The sequence below is a fragment of the Calonectris borealis genome, chromosome 11 (genome assembly GCF_964195595.1).
Source record: "Calonectris borealis chromosome 11, bCalBor7.hap1.2, whole genome shotgun sequence".
Lineage (NCBI taxonomy): Eukaryota > Metazoa > Chordata > Aves > Procellariiformes > Procellariidae > Calonectris > Calonectris borealis.
In genome coordinates this window covers 13,870,576-13,889,210 of record NC_134322.1, presented here as the reverse complement: position 1 = coordinate 13,889,210, position 18,635 = coordinate 13,870,576, and the positions used below count along the sequence as shown (strand labels likewise).

Sequence of the window (18,635 nt, the reverse complement as noted above, 5' to 3'; positions counted from 1 at the left end):
TCTCCACAATACTTTAGCCTGGGCTGGCTATCCTTCACCATAAGCCCGAACACTTCTGAAAGCGCCAACCCTCCTTGAAAACCCCAGGCCTGTCAAGTCAACTTGCTGCCTTGAAGGTCCTTCCCCTCTAAATTGGTTTCCATTCATTGTTACGTACAGACCACTGCAATGTACACCCGAGGTATGTTAGACCATTTATACATAGCTGGACTGTTACAAAACTTACATACTTGCCTGAAACTATAATTTGAAAGTTTAGCCTTCATCAGCCTTTAACTCTTTTTAAAATACAGGAGGCTGCCACAGGATTAAATGTCTTTACTGTCAGTACTGCAAGAGTTTGATCTGTATCGTATGTTCTCCCACTAGGTTGATCTAAATGTAATTAGTCCCAACAGAAGAACGTGTCCCGGTCATTTCCAGAAGACTGATTTAAGAATCCAAACATATCTGGGCCAAAATTTACAGTTCTATGAAACCACGAGCTTTTTACATTAGACTAAGACTGTCTATGTTCAAGAAGGCACTGGTGTAAGTTCCAAGAAGAAAAGAGGAACACCATCCCAAGGCAATTCACAGAACTGGTGGGAGGAATAACAGACAAACGTTTTTAGGCAGTAAGCTAACACTCCACTATTTCTGTCCTCGTTATTTAAGCCTCTTGTGTCATCATCAGACGTGAAGCTGTACATGATTACCAATGCTTCTCAAAATGACGGTAGGTATTTTGCATTTTTTCCAAAGGAAGAATATTCTCACTTCCTTTCCTAATCACCAGAAAAACCTGTACTGGGAGCAACACAGAAAATTCAATCCAAAAGACAAATTACTGATCTGACATACATAGGGTAGCAAGGCAGTTATGGAAAAGGGGTAATAACTCAAGTTGTGTTAATGTTAATGTACAATGAGGTAGCCTCTGAGAAAAATGTGAAAGATATATCTTTACTTAAAGAAAGATACCTTTCAGAGTCTGTTTCCCCTAAATCAACAGATTAATTTGCTTGCAAGAAAGGAGAAAACCCCTAACATTATCAGGTGTGAATCTGGAAATATGCAAGCTGCCCAGGGTCAATTTTAATTTGCACAACTGAGATTTTGGCATTTGAGCTTTTTCCAGTTACTTTTGAGAGGGAAAAACAAGAAAAGAAACAAACCAACCAACCAACCATGTTTTAGCCGCAACACTTTGGCTTGATCCTTCCTTATCTTCTCTGGGATATACTCCTCCCTTCACAAACATAGCAGAGTCCAAGTAGCAGTTTATTTTAAGCTGAAAACTAAGACTGGGAGATAGCAAGCTCACGCAGTTTAAATACAGTTACCTTATTCTACACCAGTAAACAAACCTCAAAGCTGCTGGCAGTAAATACGATCAGAACCAACGCTGGACCAACAGCCAGAGCAGGATTCTAGAGCTCAAAACTACGCCTCCCCCAACCAAGCACATGAACACTAAATACAAGCGTACTGAACACCTGAATGGAAGGGCTGGTACTGCTGTTACCTAATGTTTATTTCCTTTACATATTGAAAATGAGAGTGCTCCTTCAGCATCCATGTACATTTTCCAAAAATGGATTTATCATAAGATCAATAACGACTCTTGTTGTAAGAACCTGTCCTGTACAGAATGTTTATCATACATCTTTACACTCGATGAAAAAAACAACTCAGAGAACTGCCAAATTACCAGGCTAAGATTAGCACCTCACCTCCACAGTTATATTCTGAAGTGAGGTATCTTGCAAAGAACAGGAAAAGCATGAAACAATATAAAATGAGATATAATCTGATGCAGTCATAGGATATAAAGAAGAGGGTATGTTAGTTAACACTTCCACTGTTTTGTAAGATTTTATTCATCTTTAATTTACAATAAATAAAAAATACAACATGGATATGATTCCATGACTAACAATAACTGCATGAATGCTACTGCTTCCCAGAAAATTTCAACATAACCCAGAGACATGAAGTTACGTTTGTTGGTAAACTGGCTCTACCACCTCTCATTTCTTCAAGACTAAGCCTTAATGGAAAAAAACCCCAGCCCAAAACAAAAATCACTTTCTGAAGTTAAGCTTCCACTTTAATAACTGATTTTTTCCAAATATCGGCCCAGTAAACTAAGATTCATAGGCTTTTAAAGCATAAAAATACCCTTTAACAACAACCACCAAAAACCTCAAGAAACCAAAAGTCTTGTCAAAGCATTTTTTTTTTTTTTTAAATAAAAAGGCTTCGTGTCAGAGAATCATTTCAGCATAGATTTACTTAATTTTATGTTATTTTCTCAACTACCTCGCTTATATAATTCCTCAGAATGCCCAGGAGTTTTAAAGCAATTAAATGTACAAGCTAGTAATCAATACCAGTTTGCAGCTTTTCTGCAAGTCTTTCACGTCTGGACAAGTATTAAAAAACCTGAGCTCAAGTCAAAGGGCATCACTAGGCAACAGCAGGAATTAGTCACATTGCTCTCCAAGAAGCACTTCCAAGTCAAGCCAGAGGCAAGTTCCTGAGCGTTACCATAGCCTACCGAAGTTTCACAAGTGTAAGACATTATACCTCTTATAGCAAAAATTAAAAGAACATTTATCAGAAACAAATCGTCTTCTCAGTCATTCCCATGCAACAATCTCTATGCATTCAACACCACCCAGAGAGCTTCATTAGCAGTCCAACGCTGTTAAACAAAAGCACTCTGCTAGAATGGGCTGACACCGAGGACCCCGTGCCTACTGGCTGAGAAATAAGTACCCATGGCTTCCTAGGAGAGTCACCATCTCATGGTTAACACATTCCTCAGGTTGCAGCTTCCTATCAGAGCTGAGCTAAAACTCGCTGCCATGTACAGGACCTGTCCTGCTCCACCTCGGCTTCCCCTTGCACCACCTCAAGGCACAGCTGACTTTTCAACGTGCCACTTCAGGCAGCTACACCGGTAGAAACCTATTCACTTCTGTCTGTACGTCAGGTAAGTTTTCAAAAGAGAGCCAAGTCATGTTTATCTCTGCCAAAGAGATCGCCCTTCCCTGATGGCCCCCAAGTCACGACCACACCAACTTACGGAGCTGGCTCTGCTGCTCACCTGGCCAATACGGCAGTTCTGCAGGCACGCCTGGCAGAGAACAGAAAAGAAATTTCCTGACAGCTTAGAAGTCAACTCGCTGAGCGGGGCTAGATATCCCCAAACCTGCTGCTAGGAAGAGCGAAGGACTGCATGGGCAGCTGCTCCTTTGGCGGGCACTCCCCGACCCATCAGGTGTGCTGCAACATGAAAACCACGCCGAGCTGCACGGCTAGGATGGAGAAAAATGGCTGGTGGAAAATGCTGCCAGGTTCCAGGAAGAAAACTCCAGATCAACAACTGGAAACCGGGATACAGCTGAAGGACATACTTGAAACAGCAAAACTGTAGAGCCAAGAACAGCTTTCAGTGACTGTTTCAAGAGAATTTATCCTATATCCTGCCACTAGCCAGAAAATCCAGTACTCACACAGCTTAGTATCAGCCCTTCCAAGAAATTTTTCTTTTTTGCAAGCTGTTCAAATCATGCCCTTCCTGGACGAAGAATTCCAACCAGTCAGTACAAGAGTAAACACAGTTCAATCTACAGTCTCTTTCCTTCGGCTTAATATTTTTAATTTGGGTAAAATGAAACAATTCCAAGTAATTCTCTCATACTTGGAAGCTGGGAAAAGGGATAGTAAAAACTGTCTTCAAGTTAAATGAAACTATACATTAGACTCACAACTAAAAAAATACTGTGGATAAGACTAAGTTCATTCAAGTGACTTTAATTACAAGACGATTGTTAAACCAATTTAAGCTGAGAAAACACTTTCTAAAATTCCACATTTAAATAAGACTTTAAAAGAGCAGTTTACAAAAGACAACAGTGTAATGTTTTCATAGGTCTTGATGCCTTTACTAAGGTAATTACTAAGATGAAGTAATTTTTGTAATCCACAAAAAGCCTCATTTTTGGAAGCTAAATTGGACCACTTAGTAAAAGCTTAGTCAGCATCAAACCTACGAAAGTGATTAAAACATTTTCACTCCTAGGAGTGTAGTAAAAATAAAAATAGCCAACATTTTAATGGAACTGACATAAAAGCAAACACATCACCGGTGAAATGGTGGTGTTTCCATATGCCAAATTTGTTGTTTAAGAGGTATCTGGGAGGCTTTTATGTGAAAGTACAGCACATTACATCCATATAGAATGAGTCCTTTCTATACAGCTGGCTTCTTCCTGAGAAGGTTACAAATGAAAAGCAGGTAACCCCATGTAAGGAACCAGTCTCCCGACAGAGGTCTAAACTAAGAGGATTACAGGGTCAAAATTCCAGCAGACGGAGAAAGGTTTTATCTGCACATTAGAGACACAGGAACTCTTAGATAACAATTTAATTATAGAAAAAAACAACAGTTTCTCAGGCACTCAGACTTCCGAGTTGAAATTTTTCACTTTGTTTTCATACTTGCAAATGTCTACACTGCAGTCAGCTGCTCAGCAGAATATATTAACACACACAGAGCTCCGTGCTACTGCAGCTAGAACGATTCCCATACCTTCCAGGCAAGAGCAATGGAGGTAGAGTACTTTGATAAACTACTAGTCTAATTAAAGATGACAAAAGCAAGATGTCCAGGTTGAAAGCTGTATCTCAAAGAACGAGGGAATGCCACGAGAGCAAAATGCTCGCGATGAGGCACGTGCACCCTTCTCCTGTTTTATAAAAAAGCAGAATTCAGCTGGGCAGGAGAGAGATGGGTAACAGTCCTTCTTACCTATCAGCTACTTTATTTCCTCTTACGTAACACAAATCCACATAATAAACTTTCCACGGCATCAGTCAATGGTTTTGTTTAAAGAGGCATTAAGCTAGTTCTGTTTTCTCCCCATTACCTCTTTCAAGTCACATCCAAACTCTGCAGGACTGTGTGGAAAGTCAGATAAAAGAGCAACACAGGTAACATCTGAATGCTCTCTCACCAACGAGAGAAACGACATATTGTGTATTGCATCTTGGAAAGAAAGCGTGGAAAAGTTCAGATATTTCTTGTAGCCTGTCCCCACTTTACAACCAGTATTGCATCATCAAATAAGGTGTTTAGAAATAGTGTAAAGGCAGCAATGATTCTGTCCAGAACATTCTCCTACAGTAACTTCTCAGCTAAACAAACCTATTTATAAAGCCAACCAAGAACAATAAGAAATACACCATAAGGATTATATGAGATTGTGAGACACTATTGTTAGGATACATTTTTGCATTGTGGTTCACTTCACCTTTTAAAGGAGACTTTCATCTCTGCTTGCAGAAATGTCTTAGTTTTGTTTAAATAAGTGCTTTTACTCTGACATTTACATCACTAGCATGTGCCGATTATTATTATTGTTGTTGTTGTTAACAACACTCAGGCAAGATGTGGATTTTCATTCTGGGCATCAGTGCATGAAAAATAAATGTCTTATGTGATCAGTTGACTATTCTAATGGCAGGAACTTCAGAGTTTATTCAAACATGATAAGAAATATTTTTAGTCATCAAAATATACCACCATAGTAATGTACTGTCCACAGCCAACAGGAAGTAAGGACTATCTAGGAAAAAAAACAGAATTCTACTGTACCACTCATATGTTCTCCCAACCCTTCCACGTAAATGGTAAGCTAAATCGCCACACCCTTGCCAGGCAAACTTATCATTTAAGTATTCTATAAAGATTAGAATGGTTTCTCCTAACAAACTCAGTAAAAATCGCTGATTAATTCACTTATTCGAATAACCAGTTACTACAATTCTCAAAACTGAAATGTACTGTGTGAGATAAAAAACAGCACTGTGGTGATCCCTGGTGCAACAGTTGCTACAAAAAGAGAAAAATCATAAAAAATAGAAGGAAGTCAAAAAACTTTATTCACATCAGAAACACAGACTTCAATGGAATTTTCCTTTATCAAAATAACCCCATTATGGTTACTTACATCTTTGCTGTAAGAGAACTGTACAATATATATATAAATATATATAAAAAAAAAATCAACTTTTGTGCTTCCTTAATATTAATCGTCATCTTCTTCCTCTTCATCGCTGATCACATATTTCTTATGCTTCTTACTTGCTTTGTCATCATCCTCTGCTTTCCGCTTTCCAGAAGGTTCACCTTCCTAAAGGCAAAAAAGGACAAAAATAAATCAACATACTTCAAGCTAAAATAAAAAACTCAGAAGAACAACAAAAAGCCCTCAAAGTCTTTCTTGTAAGAAAAGCAAAATTATTAGTTCTGGTTCTTCCATTTTGGCTTCTGTGATGCAGGACTGCTCGTGCATCAGTACCTTAAGTTCAATCAACGTGGCTACCAGTTGACTCAAAGCCCAGCCTGAGAGGGTCCGTAACACAGCTGCAGCTCCATCTACCTCAATGGACATGCAACCAGATCTGCTTCAAACTGAACTATGGCATGGAAGTAATTTATGTCATAATCTGGATTTATGGCATGTGCAATATCATTCTCAGCAAGTCTTACGAGCATGGGTAATTCCTAGAATTTGTAGTGAATTTTTCAACATGCAGAAGCTTTCCCTTCAGGCAGCCTGCGTAGCTTCGTTACGTTTTCAGACTATTGACGCTTGTACGCCCTAAATTAGAGCTACTGAAGCAAAGAAGAAATTCAGTAAGTGGGTAGGCATTTTGTTTGTTTGTTCATTTAAAAAAAAAAAAAAACTAAACCACTCTCTGGCATAAAGGAAAAAGACTGATGAGAAACCACTAGTACTGAGAATCAACACCACAGTTTACAGTCCAAGAAATATAATAGTTTAGGAGGCTTCAAAGCTAGTCAAAGGAACTCAAATCATTTAATTAATTATTGCAAGTAATACCATAATGACTTTTATAGGCTGGATGCCCAATTTTTAGCACCTAAATAGAAAGTCAATAGGTTGATTTTTATTCCGTGTGCATTTACACCAGTTCAGTTTAAATCATCCTTCCGAACAACATTTTAAATCAGAATGCTATGAAAATGTTTAATCAAACTACAAATCACTAGTTGTTAATGCAAAACTCATCAATTTTGACATGAAGAACAAGTGGTAACTCAGTTATTGTTTAAAAAGAAGAGTATCTTTAAAAATACTCTCAGGTCTAAGTAACCTCATCCCTTTTTCCATTTGTTGGTTTTGGTTTGGGGTTTTTTTGCTTTGGTTTTGTTTTTTTTTTTTCCTAAGCAACAGATATTACTTGGATTTTAAGAAACAGCAAAAGATTAGAGCTCTGAAACTGTAATAATTCATTAAAGTTCTGAAACTCAATGAACAATTTTTTATTCAAAGCATTTTATTCTATATTAACATATTAACTTAGTACAGTGAGCGTCTCAGTTAGGAAAGAATTTTAAGCATGGAAAACAGAAATTAGCAGGGGTGGGAATCTCAATGACAGCTTCTTCCTCAGAACAAGCATTCTCTTGTAATCTAGCTAGGCTATTGTTAAATGATTCATCTCCCTGTTTAGCAGAATATCCCCATTAATTACAGAAAAAGTAAAACTACTAGCCGTGTGGTGATAAAGTGTATTAATAATAGATTGACGTTTTCAGTAATAGTAACAAATTGTTATCAGGACAAAGACTTGTGCTGTGTTGTTGATTGACAGCACATAAAAGTCTGCGTACAAGGAAGTCCATGTTTCACGTATGCGGATACGTATACAAATATGATACTTCCTACGTGGTGACTGAAAGCAAGTAGTTATGTATCACTGGGGTTTTTTTCGTAATACTGTAGCACCCCTCCGTGGCCCTGATGGGAATATTACCTTTAAGTCATGTAATTTTAAAATGGAGGCTATCATTCCTCAAGCAGCAGAGAAATGCTGTTGACTAGACCTTTTCTTCTGAGAGACTGGAATTGCGAAGTCCTGACACTGCTACATCATAAACCAACAACTAGTAGTGTCTTATAATAAACAATTCAATTTCTGTTAACAAACATTAGCAGAGCTCACAAAATCACAGTTTTGTCTACGTGCCTCACTATTGCCGTCTCCAGGATTACTGTCGTATTTTCTGAAATATTAAATTTTCCTCACTATATAATAAAAAGCCAGAATCTATGTCTTTAAAAGAAAAACTAATTTTTACTTCTGCTTCATATTACAATGCCTATTAGTGCAAATACTCAGCAGACAGTTTAAGAGAAGTAACGTCACAGCAGCAAGAACACATCTTCAGAATGTAGCAAACATCCAACAGGCTGGGAAATAAGTCATGCCTCCTGAGACGTTTACAGGAAGCACAGTATAGAAATGCAAATCAGAGCACACTTACTCCTTCAAGAATTAAGATTTCTTACATTATAGAGGTATGTGTCATACTGAAAACTATATTGGTCATTTATGGAATTTCAGCAGCTGCGATTACAGACATCTGATGTGCATTCATTCACTAGAAGGACAGATAGCAAGTTACACTGCAAAATTACTCTTTTAAGAAGAAAAGGATGTTTTATTATGAAAGCCTCTAAAATTCAAGAATAAGGTTCTAGCCACTTCAACAGCTATTAGAGTAGCACACTAGATATGACTGCAGAAAATCAACTGAAAGAAACCTTAGGGCAACAGTTAAAATAATTTAAACATTTAAAAATAATCTCTTAAAGGAAATGGTGATATAAAGCATTAAAAAATATTCCATAAGCTTAAACACTGACCTACTCAAACTTCCTTTTTTTAAACTTCTGCATGATATTCTATGCATAAACATTTAAATAAAATACAATTTACAGTAAATCAGGACAGGAAGATTAATCAAACTAGCATGCCAGTGTAAAAACATCTCTCATAACCTACAAGGTAGTAATAAGAACCTGTTAAGCTAAGTTAGTTTGTATTGATTAGTCTGCCGCACAGTGAAGGTGACTATCAGCAGAGCCCAGGTGTGTCCAAACTACCACTCCTAAGCCATGCTTGGCTCGGGAGAAATGCAAGCACAGCTGCCACTCGGGGCTGCACTATACTGGTCAACAGCAAGATTACAGCAGTTCAGAACTGGCGACGTCTAAAAGGAAGCAAACTAATGGGCTAGTAAAACCAAGTAGGGCAAACGCCTGACCCAGCCCAATTCCCTCTTGAACAGGGCAGTGGGAAGCCGGGGAGGCAGCGGCAATTGCCCTTTGTCATGAACTCCAAGATTCCCTCTTCTTTCAGCTTCCCCAGGTACACAGTAAATGTCCTAAGGCTCTTTGCCACAGAAGCATTTTACAATGAGGAGCAAGGGTCAGGAAAATAGACGACACAAGTATAGCTGATATAGGACTGGTTCCACTTCTAGCACTGGATGAAAATAGTTAAGTTTCAATCTCAGAAATGGTTTCTGTCAATTTTGAAAAGTGTTTCAAGTGTGACATTACTTGAAACGAACTAAACCTCAAGACGTGATATACACAAAGATTCACTTGCTTATACCCAGCAGTGATAAATTACAAACCAATAAAACACAATTTTAGAAGAGGAAACAGCACTACTGCTGTAGCTAACAGTTAACTTGATCATGGCCTCATGTTTAGCATGATACTTGGGTGATGGATAACGTCTATTTAGCAGTGGACATTAACTCCTTTTAACTCAGTTTTTTAACTCTTCTATTTAAAAAGAGCAGAAATATTATGTGCAAATGCTTCCGCTAGTTCCATAATAAACTGGAGAGGACCATGTAGCTTAGGAGACAACACTGCACCAGGATTCCAATACTAAGTCTTCTTACTTCTTGCATAATTTTGGTAAAATAATTTTACATAACTCTGCGTAAATTTTTCCATCTTTAAATCAGCAGTAACAATAGTGACCTCCTTTGGGAATCACTCAGGTCTATGAACTAATGCAGTGTATAAGAAAGTGGTGATTAATTACCATGGAAAGCATGCCAAGTCAAATAATACATTCATCACAGCATAAATGAAACTACAAAAGTCTCAGCTTTAAAAACTAGATTTAGTGCAGGAAATGTTCCTGACTGAAAATGAGTAGCTTAAGACCAAAATCCTTTTCTTACCTCATCACTAGTAAGTTTCTTTGCCTTGAGTAGTCTTTGTGTTCTATCTTCATCTGAGCCCTCATCACTGTCAGAAGAGTAGATTCTAGCACGTTCCTCTACAGAGAAAAATGAAAAGACAAATATTTATCTTTATCTGAAATCTGTGAGGAAGAAAGAACACTAAAATTAATTCTCTTACATTTAGTCCCACAAAAAGCTGGCAGAATTTAATCCCAGAGTAAACAAAATAAACTCATATGAACTGAATTCATGTCTCCTCATGTATCAAATGAACTGGCAAAAGACAATCTTACCAGGAGTCTCCTGTGAAATTAATCCATCTAAATCACACAGGCTCTACTTACATGCTGGTAAAGTTTATTATTACCTCTGATGCCACCTTTGTATCTGTTTTTGATAGCTGCTAGACTGATTGCATCATCTCCCTCATCCTCTTCATCATAGCGATCAGGTTCTAAATAATTTGCACTCAGACCACGCTGATGCTGTTTCTCCCGCATTCGTCGCTGCTGAGATTCTCTACGAATGGAAGCTCTCAATCGCTCCTCTTCTTTCTGTCCAAAGAAAGAAGCAATATATAAAGATTGAGGAAAAAAAAAATACTGAGGAGCACCTTGTATTCTACTATAGCTTTTGAAATAATTCCACAGCAATGTAAAGATTGTACATATCCTGATTTTTTTTGTAATCTGTAAGGTTAAGCAAACTGCACCCATGGCTAACAACTCTTGTCTCTAACTTCAAAATACACTCTGTTTTTCATAAAGTCATAAAATTCAGAAATGTTCAGCTATATTAGTTGTGATTTTTTAGATTAAATCAGCAGATAAGAGAGTTCCATGCCACAATACCTTAATCATTTCTGTGCGCTGAGACTCTGGATCGCGACCTGCCATTGGCAAAATACGAATTTTCTGGGTCTTTGAACATCTATCTGCCAGAGACAGAGTCATCTTCCTGTGAGTGGCACTGTCCGTAGAGTGTGGCCTGTTAAAAAATTGCTACGGGTTAAATACTTCTTAAAGGAATATATCAATTTTTAAAGGACAATGGTAAGGCCAGCATACTTAAGATTTCAAAGATTCATCTGCACAAAAGTAAAAGCATCATTCTTTTTTTTTTATTTATTTATGTGCATTGTCACAGCTACTGGAGCCATCAATTCCTCTCTCAGCAAACCATCTGCAGTCCATTACCAGCCTAAATAATCATCCTCACATTTCACATTAATATCCCAAGACATATCATCATCTTGATAGCAATTGTGCATCAGAAGAAAGGTTAATTTCAGGCAATATTAATATTCTTTCTGATTCAGATGAGGACTTGCACTTAAAAATGCAAATTAAAAAATATATATAAAAAAAATACATGTAGCCTACATATTGCAGCGAATAGCACAGTCCCTTTCAAACTGGGACACCTGATTTAGAAAAAATCTTATCAAAATACTGACTTTGGAAAAGAGCACATTCTTATTAAACAGTTACGCTCTGAAGGTTTACGAACGCGTATCTCTAATTTTTATACACCAGTTACAACGCTTAATGGCAAAAGTAGTATCAACATTTGATATAGAATAGCATGTTTACCTGAAGGTTAACTTTGTCTTGAAAACAGCCTGTCCTTGTAGACCTGTCCCTTGTCTGATAAACAAATGGTTGTGATCTCCCTGTAGCGGCGCCTTGTACACATCGAAGACCTCATTGCCCAAATGGAGAGACATGCTTAAAAGAGATTCATGTATCAGTTACCTGATAAAGCCACTACAGTCTATTTTTTGCCTCATTTATAGATGTCTCCCTTTTATATACAGCAAATAATTATATTTCAATCCAAACTAAGCAGAGTTTGTTGACCTTCCAATTCTGCACACCATGGCACTTCACTGTAAGAACAACTGTATTCCTTCGACAGCAAAAAGTCCAAACTCACCTTCCATCCGACCATTTGACTATCCGTGCATTACTTTCTCTGATCTCATTCCCTTCCTCATCTCGTCGCATCCGCCATCGTATTGTGTTTTCTACCTGTGGGGGGAAAAACCCAAAAAACTTTTTCTAACTCATAGTAAGGAATACTGTAGCAAAATATACTCTATATAGGTCAGGAATTACAGTTAGAAAGGCTAGATAATTTACTGCATGATGCAAAGAAATGAAGGTGAAAGGTATCACTTTTATAGGTGAAATGCAGCTGTCAAGCTTTTTTTTAATTTATTACTAAAATGGATCAACTTTTCACAGTGCTGAACGACTCCATACTTTCATAATCTGAACCATAACTCAAAACACCATTCTGAAATACCTGAAACAGACTTTGAAGAAATGTGGCTAGATGAGCGTAAAAGAGAAAGGGAAAATTAACATTATACCTTGAGTTTTAACCTGGTTCTACCCTCTTCATCAAGCATCTCCTCATCTTCAAATTCATCTTCATAATACTGGGGATCAAAAGGTCTGCAATAAATTATAATACCGTCTTTATTCTTCTAAAAATTAATCCAGATTATTCTACAGTTGTGCAAAATAACAGGTGCTCAAAAGGTTTAAATTACACGCTGCACACAGCAGTAGGCACTGCAGCTGCGAGAAGCCATTTCTGCAGTAATGTCATTTACTGCATTGATTCTACTCCACGGGAGGCCTACCCAAGTGTCTTCGCTACCATCAATTACAGCCACTTTAACATTCAGACGCTCTAAACGGCTCTAGCTAAAGAAAGCAAGTCTGCCTCAGAAAATACTGTTTCCTTAGCATCAGGATGATGAGGTCAGGGTTAAGTCTGGAACCAAATATATACAATATTATACAGAGAAAATAAAAAGAAAAATTATCATCTTATAAATGTGGTGCATTAGGGATTTTCTAGGAGCACAATCTTTGTCATTTTTTAATTTCAATCTCAAAACCAACCAAAGGGAAAGGGAGATGAGATTGTTTTTCCTCTCTTCCTTCAAGAAACCCGGGTGGAGTGAGCGGGGGAAGGCCACTCCCAAGCCTCCTTCCTAACAGCTTCCAGGCTGCTGCAGGGGAAAGAAGTGATGAACTGCGACTGCACAGTTCTACTTTCAGTCCTCTCTGACCCCAAAGATCCTGAGGGCTTCTCTCACTGATTACAGCCACTAACCGGACTTCTAACAGTTCTTTCCTGAAACAGTCTATAACATGAAAGCCAGGAAGATTTAACTAATGTGTAACAGAAACAATGCTATGCCCCCAGCTAACAAGACACCTATTAAACGATGCAATAAAGTTGCTTAACAAAACACTTGAAGAGACAGATTTAACAGCAATTTACTAGAAGTAAAACATCTCTAATAATTTATTTTGTTTCTCCTTATGAATTCCAGAAAATTTCTTTAGCTTGGGTTAGGTAAGTATGAAAATGAGTAATCACACTCTTCACAGTTAAATAGTACATTTAGCACATACAAAGAAGGGTTTATTCTAAAATTCAAAATTATGTTTTTATCACTCCGAAGTGCATAAAGATCCTGTGCATTTGGCTTTCTGAGAGCCTGAACCTATGTTTAAAATTCAACTGATAGCATGTGCTTTCAATTAAATCATATTTTTATTTTTTAAAGACAAGAAGTTATTCCATCAAGCTGAAATGCAAGCTTGTAAGAAAATTACTCAGCACTTGATTAGATAACAACAATATATACATATATAATGTGATCAGATTGATCACAACCACAAGTGTGCAACTTAATGTCAACCATTTTAAACATGGCCAACATATTTAATTGTGTTACTAAAACAAAAGCCATATAGGGAAACACTAAAAAACCTTATCAATCATGTATTTAGTGTGCAATTACCTGGGCTCCACGCTAAGGAAGTTGGGCAGCTTCACAAAATACAAATCATTACCCAAGTCTGTGTTTACTTTTGGTATTTCTACCTCTATTCTAGTCTCTGGAATAGGCTCTTCTTCCTGCTGTTCTTGACTCAGTCCATTCTCATCCTAATGAAAAAAAGGTGAATAGGAGCATAAATGAAAAAAGTCTATCTGGCTACTGTTGCTCTAATAAGCACTTACATTTTGCTTGAAGAAAAGTCATCCACATGCACAGAGAGAGATCAGGAAGCTTTGGGTAAAAGAGCTTGCACATTTTTAGTGAAAGCAATCCAGTCCAGCATTTTCATATGCCACTTAAAGTGATTTCAAATACCAGTGCAAACTCAAGAGACCGCAGACAGTAAGGAGACAGCAAAGGAGCTGACATAGTTTTCAGCTAAGCACTGGAGAGTAAATGGGGAACAACTTCTCCCAGATAAAAAAATATTTTTATGTATTATCTTCAAGATCCAAAATGAAAATATTTGTCAAATAGCTGTACTAAGGTACCAAAGACAACTATGACTTTGTATTTTACTTGATGACAATCAAAACTACTCAGTATATTTCTTTCAAGTACAAAAAGTAGAGCAGGGATGGGGGAAGGCAGATAAATTAATCCATCTGATATTGCTATGTGTAAAACTTTAATAATTGGCAAAATTATCTGTAATGCTTACTTAATGCCTTTAGTCTTCTATTCACTAAAATATTATCAAATCAATCAGTGTTCAGCATTTCAGAGCGGAACAGCATGTTAATTAAATAATAATTTAAAAAAAAAAAAGTCAAGTCTACTCACAATGGGCTGTCCTGGAGTTGGTGGCTTGTCTTCTCCATCGCTTCCTGAGGAAATGTCATCTGCACCTCCGAACAGATCCATGACATCTGCATGCTCTTGAGCAGAAAAATTACTATTTTAAAATACATATATAAGCGCACACAACGCCCTACATGCAAGCACACTCACAGAAAAAAAGATTAACACATCCTTCACTTTTATTACCACTTAAAATTACCTACAAAGGTTAAAAATTGTGAATGTCTATGAAGTACACATTATTCTCTTATCCTGAAAAACAGTTTTCCCTTGTATTTTTAAGCTAAGGATTCAAGAGATGTTTTCCTGGAAAGGCTCTATCAAATAAGAGAATCTAGCTGAAAAATGGCAGCAGAAGAATCAAGAGCGTAAGATCATCCTTTACTCAAGTAAACAACTTAAATATATGTAAACAGCAACTTCATTATGCATTTTGGATATTTTTTTATTCTCAGAAGAATCAACACCTCTTTCTCAGCCAACTAAACATCAGAAAAACCAGTATAGCTTCTCTGGGCTGCTCTGATTAGAGGTACCATTTCTTAACATCTTTCAGTAAAAATGTGTGAAATAACATTTGCAAAAGAAAAGCTCTGTCTCTCATGGAGGAAACTGAAAAACTGACATCGCTAACTAGAGATAATCAGCAGAAATACAGCGTGTACTTCCCCACACAGAATTCTTGCTGTGCTGTTTTATTACTTCCACGGCACTATAGTTACACCGTATAGCAAGCGCTATCAATTTTATCAAGTTCTGTAGCAGATGAATGGTGTGCTTAACATGAGGATTAAATGAACCAAAAACCCACAAAACAATGCCACCATTTACCTTTCTGTCCTTCTGTATCACTGTCCACTTCTGAATCTGATGCAATTGGTTTCTTTCGCTTCATTCGCAGAACTTCATCTTCGCTATCACTGCCCCTTGCAGACTCTGCTAAGGAGCATAATTATTCTCAGCAAATTAAAAATTTTGTTCCACGTATTTTAAAATTCTTTCGTATTAGTAAGTTGAGTCAGACAAAAAGGAATTCGAAAGTGCTGCATAAAAAAACATTACAAAGATGATTATAGTTGAGAGCTACGTGATTAATGCCTTTACATTGAAGTCTGAATCTTTTCAGGCCAATATAAGCGAAACAATAGAGATCAAACCAGAAGCAAATCATTACCACTGTATTCAGTCCTACCAGATTTATGCTCTTGGTCCTCCTCATCAGAGTGCTGGGCCCGTTCGTCGTCGTCAGAGTTCTGCATCTTCTCCTCGTCAGAATGCTGGGCCCTTTCATCATCATCCGAGTTCTGCATCTTCTCTTCGTCTGAGACCTGTGGTCTCTCCTCGTCATCGGAGTTCTGCATTTTCTCCTCGTCTGAGTTCTGGAGTCTTTCCTCATCATCAGACATCTGCGGCCTTTCATCTTCATCCGAGTTCTGTACTTTCTCCTCGTCGTCAGAGTTCTGCTGCCTCTCCTCGTCATCAGAGTTCTGCTGTCTCTCCTCATCATCTGACTGATCGCTTTTGTCCTCCTTGCCCCACTTCTCATCCTCTGAATGTGCTTTTTCAGAACCATCTCCCTCTGAATGATGACTGCCTTCATCTGACCCATGCCCGCGATCATCCTCCTCATCATCATGAGCAGCTTCTGAAACACTGTGCTGGTCCACATCTGACTGATCATTATCTTCGTGCTCAGAATGTCCCGAAGCTTCAGATCGATTATAGGATCGTTCAGAGTGATTGTCGCTCCCTGTGTGATGGGATGCCCCTTCATCCTCACTATCGTCTCCAAATAACTCCTTATTACTAGGTTTTATTGCCTCCCTGTCATCATCCTGGTCACTGTCGCTTCCAGAAGCATTACTACCAGAGCCAGCATTCTCCTGATCGGAATCAGATCCAGATCCAGAATCGGAATCTGCAAAACAAAGATAACCGTTTCAAGAGTTAAAATGTCCCTACAAGGATGCACATAAGATGATGGGCATTGCTTTAAAAAAAAAACAAACACCACCAAACCCCAGAGAGAGAACTTACAGAGAACTGTAAGAAAGAACTATAAAAGTTACCTAGAACAGTAAAATAAAATGTCTACGAATAAAGGCACAGCCAATGAAAGACACAATGAAAAATGGATGCCACATAAAGTTTCAAACCACAAGCTATTGTCTAAGATTCTGAATATAAAGAATAAGCAATTATACAAAAGTAAAGAAAACAAAATTTGAAATAGTGAGGGCTTAAAATAAGTAAATACATACATATGGCTTATGAGATCCTACAAATCTAAGTCTGTCAGCATTTCTTTAATCCAAGTTAGCTGACTTATGTACCCTGGCATATCTGCTACAATGGAGCTACTCTTGAATGCTGAGGTTGTTGAACGCAGTTTCAAGCAGGAAAAAAAAAAAAACACCTTCCTTGAAAAATAATTTACAGAAATTGAGACAAGCACTTAAAAAACATACAAATGACTTAAATCGGGAGGCGTTCCATCATTTTTCTTGAGATGCTGGTGACAGCTAAAACTTTTCCAGACAACAAGGGGCAAACAGGGAACACGCCTTGTTTTCACCATCTCCAATCCAAGCAGCTCCAAGCGAGCCCACGATTACACGCTACCAAATTCAGAAGCACGCTTTGCTTTTGTTTCCGATCATGAGTTTTCCACGCCCGCGGTGATGGGAAACAGCCACCTCAAACTGCTGTTTCACGCAGCCCCAGCCGAGACCAGCGTCCTTCTTTCAGAGCACTAATCGGGGGCGCACGCACTGCTGAGGGGGCCGGAACACCCCCGCCGCGGTGAGGCGTCCCGAGGGGGAGCACAGCCACCCGGCCGCGGCTTCCGTCGCTTCTCGGCCAGACGAGCAGGGCAAGGGGGCCCGCGGCAACGCCCGCTGCCCGCGCAGCGCGGGGAGGAGGTGCGGTAACCCCTTAGTCCACGGGTCAGCTCCACCCGCCCGCTCCGCTCCATCTCCCGCAGGCCTGCTCCCTCCCCGCCCGCCGCCCCCTCCCTCCCCGCGGCTGCGGGCGGGGACGAGGCAAGGGAGGCCCGCCTGCGGGGCGCCGCCGCGGGGAGGGAGGGGGAGCGCGGCGCCCCCGCACCTTTCTGCTCAGCCTCCGAGTCGGCGTCGCTGCCGAAGAGGTCCTCCATGTCGGCCATGGCGAGGGGACGGCCCCGCCGCCGCACCACAACGGCCGCGCGCCCACGGCCACACCGCCGGCGCCGCTCAGTGACGTCACCACGGAGCGCCGCACGGCGCCGCCGGCGAAGCCCGGGAAGGAGGCGGGAGAGGCTGCGCTTAAAGGGGCCGCGCCCCACGGCGATTACCCGTGTCGGCGGGCTCCGCGGCCATCAGTGATCAGCGCCTGTCGGCGGCAGCCGGCCGGGCGGTGACCGCGGCCCCCCCGAGGAACCGGGAACCGTTTATGAACGCAGAGAGCGGCGGTGCGAGAAAACCGTGTCGGGGGGGTTGGCCGCGGCCGCACGCACGGGCTCTGTCGGCGCCCGAGGCCTGGCGCAGCCGGGCGGGGCCGGCGGCGGGCAACGGCCGGCAGCGAAACGAAGAGCAGCAGTTGGGGTGCGCTCGCCGCGGGCGCTCGCCCCGCCGGCGGAGCAGCCCCCGGCCGTGCCGCTTCACAGTGCTGCTGCTGGGCAGGGGGCACCCCGCGCCACCCGCGTCTGGGGGAAACGCGAGCTCTCGGCCAGCTCCGCGCCCGCAGCCCGTGCTGGTGTTGGCTCCGTTTCCTTGATAGTGAAGGGGACACGAGCTCAACCCACCCGTGTTTCTGTAGGCGAGACACGGCACACCCAGCTGAGAGGTGGGAGACTGCTACCCACTGCGTCTGAGAAAGGGGTCCGGATTTGTTTTTAGCTCTAGACCTTCCCCTGGCCAA

The 18,635-nt window shown here is 40.1% G+C and overlaps 1 protein-coding gene across 3 annotated transcripts; it reads right to left on the bottom strand.

The window, feature by feature from the left end:
* Positions 1 to 5,911: 5,911 nt before the first annotated feature.
* Positions 5,912 to 17,978, bottom strand: LEO1 (LEO1 component of Paf1/RNA polymerase II complex). 3 transcript variants are annotated; one of them, XM_075160080.1, is made up of 12 exons: positions 17,844 to 17,978; positions 15,931 to 16,656; positions 15,570 to 15,677; positions 14,721 to 14,815; positions 13,899 to 14,044; positions 12,447 to 12,531; positions 12,008 to 12,102; positions 11,665 to 11,799; positions 10,924 to 11,059; positions 10,440 to 10,626; positions 10,070 to 10,167; positions 5,912 to 6,185 (listed from the first exon to the last, which is right to left on the bottom strand). In XM_075160080.1, the coding sequence occupies exons 1-12, from the start codon at positions 17,899 to 17,901 to the stop codon at positions 6,081 to 6,083; spliced, it is 1,974 nt and encodes a 657-aa protein (XP_075016181.1). In that variant the 5' UTR covers positions 17,902 to 17,978; the 3' UTR covers positions 5,912 to 6,080. The 3 variants fall into 3 exon arrangements, with proteins under 3 accessions (XP_075016181.1, XP_075016182.1, XP_075016183.1); XM_075160081.1 differs by having other exon boundaries at positions 15,570 to 15,674; XM_075160082.1 differs by having other exon boundaries at positions 5,975 to 6,181; positions 15,570 to 15,674.
* Positions 17,979 to 18,635: the final 657 nt, after the last annotated feature.

Excerpts from the sequence above, each read along its gene's own strand:
- LEO1 (XM_075160080.1), bottom strand. The coding sequence starts at position 17,901 with ATGGCCGACATGGAGGACCTCTTCGGCAGCGACGCCGACTCGGAGGCT. Across the intron at positions 12,532-13,898 it reads TTCCTTAGCGTGGAGCCCAG|ACCTTTTGATCCCCAGTATT; the intron begins GTAATTGCACAC and ends AATTTATTGCAG. Across the intron at positions 10,168-10,439 it reads ATACAAAGGTGGCATCAGAG|AGGAACGTGCTAGAATCTAC; the intron begins GTAATAATAAAC and ends TTTTCTCTGTAG.